At 36.7% G+C, this 2,510-nt stretch overlaps 1 protein-coding gene across 1 annotated transcript in view; it reads right to left on the reverse strand.

Annotated features, from left to right (window-relative positions):
- Window positions 1–2,510, reverse strand: part of LOC107657283 (neuralized-like protein 4) — a 48,505-nt gene that overhangs the window by 10,213 nt on the left and 35,782 nt on the right. Inside the window, exon 23 of the mRNA XM_016445321.1 lies at window positions 1,540–1,719. Coding sequence (XP_016300807.1) covers window positions 1,540–1,719 — 180 coding nt within the window. The remainder of the gene's footprint in view (window positions 1–1,539; window positions 1,720–2,510) is intronic.

Consider the following 2,510-nt stretch of genomic DNA (forward strand, 5'->3'; position numbering starts at 1 on the left):
TGGCTTTTGCCTTGGAACTCTCCCATGGATGCCGTTTTTGCCCAGTCTCTTTCTTGTTGTTGAATCATGAACACTGACCTTAATTGAGGCAAGTGATGCCTGCAGTTCTTTAGATGTTGTTCTGGGTTCTTTTATGACCTCTTGGATGAGTTGTCGTTGTGCTCTTGGAGTAATTTTGGTTGGCCGGCCGCTCCTGGGAGGGTTCACCATTGTTCCAAGTTTTCTCCATTTGTGGATAATGGCTCTGACCGTGGTTCGCTGGAGTCCCAAAGCCTTAGAAATGGCTTTATAATCCTTTCCAGACTGATACATGTCAACTGTTTTGATTCTCATCTGTTCTTGAATTTCTTTAGATCGCGGCATATTGTGTTGCTATTTAAGCATGCTTCACTTTGTCAGACAGGTTCTATTTAAGTGATTTCTTGATTCAACAGGTCTGGCAGTAATCAGGCCTGGGTGTGGCTAGTGAAATTTAACTCAGCTTTCTAAAATAATGTGGTTAATTGCAGTTCTTTCATGATTTAACAGGAGGGGGCAATTAATTTTTCACGTAGGGCCACGTAGGTTTGGACAGCTTTTTTCCCTTAATAAATGAAATCATCATTTAAAAACTGCATTTTGTATTTACTTACATTATCTTTGTGTAATATTTAAATTTGTTTGATGATCTGAAACATTAAAGTGTGACAAACATGCAAAAAAATAAGAAATCAGGAAGGGGGCCAACACTTTTTCACACCACTGTATATATATATATATTTTTTTTTTATGGATGGGCAGGGCAAACAACGATATTGAATATTATATAAATAATAACAGTAAAAAAAAATGTTTAATTCAATATTTTATATCAATATAAATAAATACAAATATTTTGTGACACTGGCAAAAAAACATTCAAATTACACATTTTTGTGGTAGGGTCTGTGAAAATGTTGGCAGGGCAAGTAAAAATACATTTTTATACATTATTTAATAGTAATACATTTTAAAATATAAATATTTTCTGTCAAGTACAAAAAGATGTTTGTAAAAACAATGCCTCGAATTCCTAATTTGTTTGTAATGGGGCCTGTAAAAATGTTGGCATGTTAAGTAAAAACATAAAATATAATAACACAATATTTAATGAAAATAAATATTTTCTCACATTTACTCTCTGTCCCACGATTCCTCTCGGTCACACTTTATTTTAAGGTCCAATTCTCGCCATTAACAAACCATTAACTACGACTTGATAAACTCCTAATTTGCTGCTTATTAATAGTTAGTAAGGTAGTTGTTAAGTTTCAGTATTGGGTAGGATTAGAGAAGTAGAATATAGTAATGCGGAATATGTGCTTTATAAGTACTAATAAACAGCCAATATGTTAATAATAGGCACGCTAATAAGCAACTAGTCAATAGTGAGAATTGGTCCCTATACTAAAGTGTTACCTTACTCTCTCTTTTTTGTGGTGCATTCTTTGAAAATGCTAGAAGAGGAAGTTCTAAAAAAAACTTTTGTTGAAGCCTAATATTACAGTCATAAGCACTGACCTGTTCACACTGGCCATAAAGGTCAATAAGGGGGTAACAGGGGCTTGGGATGTCCTGGGCTGCTATGCCCTGATCCATGCCGTTAACAAACAGATGGAGGCAACCACTGCTGTCCACCAACAGCCCCAAAATGGTCCCTTCAGGACAGGTGTCCAGGTTAGGACCATAGTTCTCACAAATCTGAGGAAATGAGAGAGAATGAATTCAGGAACTGATACTAATACTGTAAAAATAAGAAGGACATAGGATTTTAAAAATCAGGAAAGATGGAAAGAAAAGTTCAAAACAAATGGAAAACAAACACGAAAGCAATGAAGTGAGAAAAGAAAACAAAACAAGGATGTGAAAGGGGTCATATGATGTTGCTAAAAAGAACATTATTTTGTGTATTTGGTGTAATGAAATGTGTTTATGCGGTTTAAGGTTCAAAAAACACATTTTCCACATACTGTACATTATTGTTTCTCCTCTATGCCCCGCCTTTCTGAAACGCGTCGATTTTTACAAAGTTCATCGGTCTGAAAAGCGAGGTGTGCTCTGATTGGCCAGCTATCCAGTGCGTTGTGATTGGCTGAATACCTCAAGCGTGTGACGGAAATGTTACGCCCCTTACCATACTGTGATGCCCTGTCTGGCCGGAGCGATGAGACAAAAACATTAAAACCCATTATAAACGAGGCATTTGTTTCATCCAGTGGGGACATAATTACGGATTATAATGACTTATACTGTCTTTTTACGCGTTGCATCGCGCCGCGTAAACATAAAACCATGTCTGCATTTGTGATCGGAGAAATGACAAACAACAAGTGCTACTCTACACTGCTCAAAACTCACGTTTGAATCATCAGTGGCAAATTCTTTAAATATGAAAATGTACTTGCAGTGAATCAGTACAGCCGGCATTGTAGTCTACTCTCCCAGGATCAGGAAACAGTCCTCCATAAAATGTGCTGCACACATCTGAATAG

This window comes from Sinocyclocheilus anshuiensis, unplaced genomic scaffold (genome assembly GCF_001515605.1).
Source record: "Sinocyclocheilus anshuiensis isolate Anshui unplaced genomic scaffold, SAMN03320099.WGS_v1.1 scaffold159, whole genome shotgun sequence".
Lineage (NCBI taxonomy): Eukaryota > Metazoa > Chordata > Actinopteri > Cypriniformes > Cyprinidae > Sinocyclocheilus > Sinocyclocheilus anshuiensis.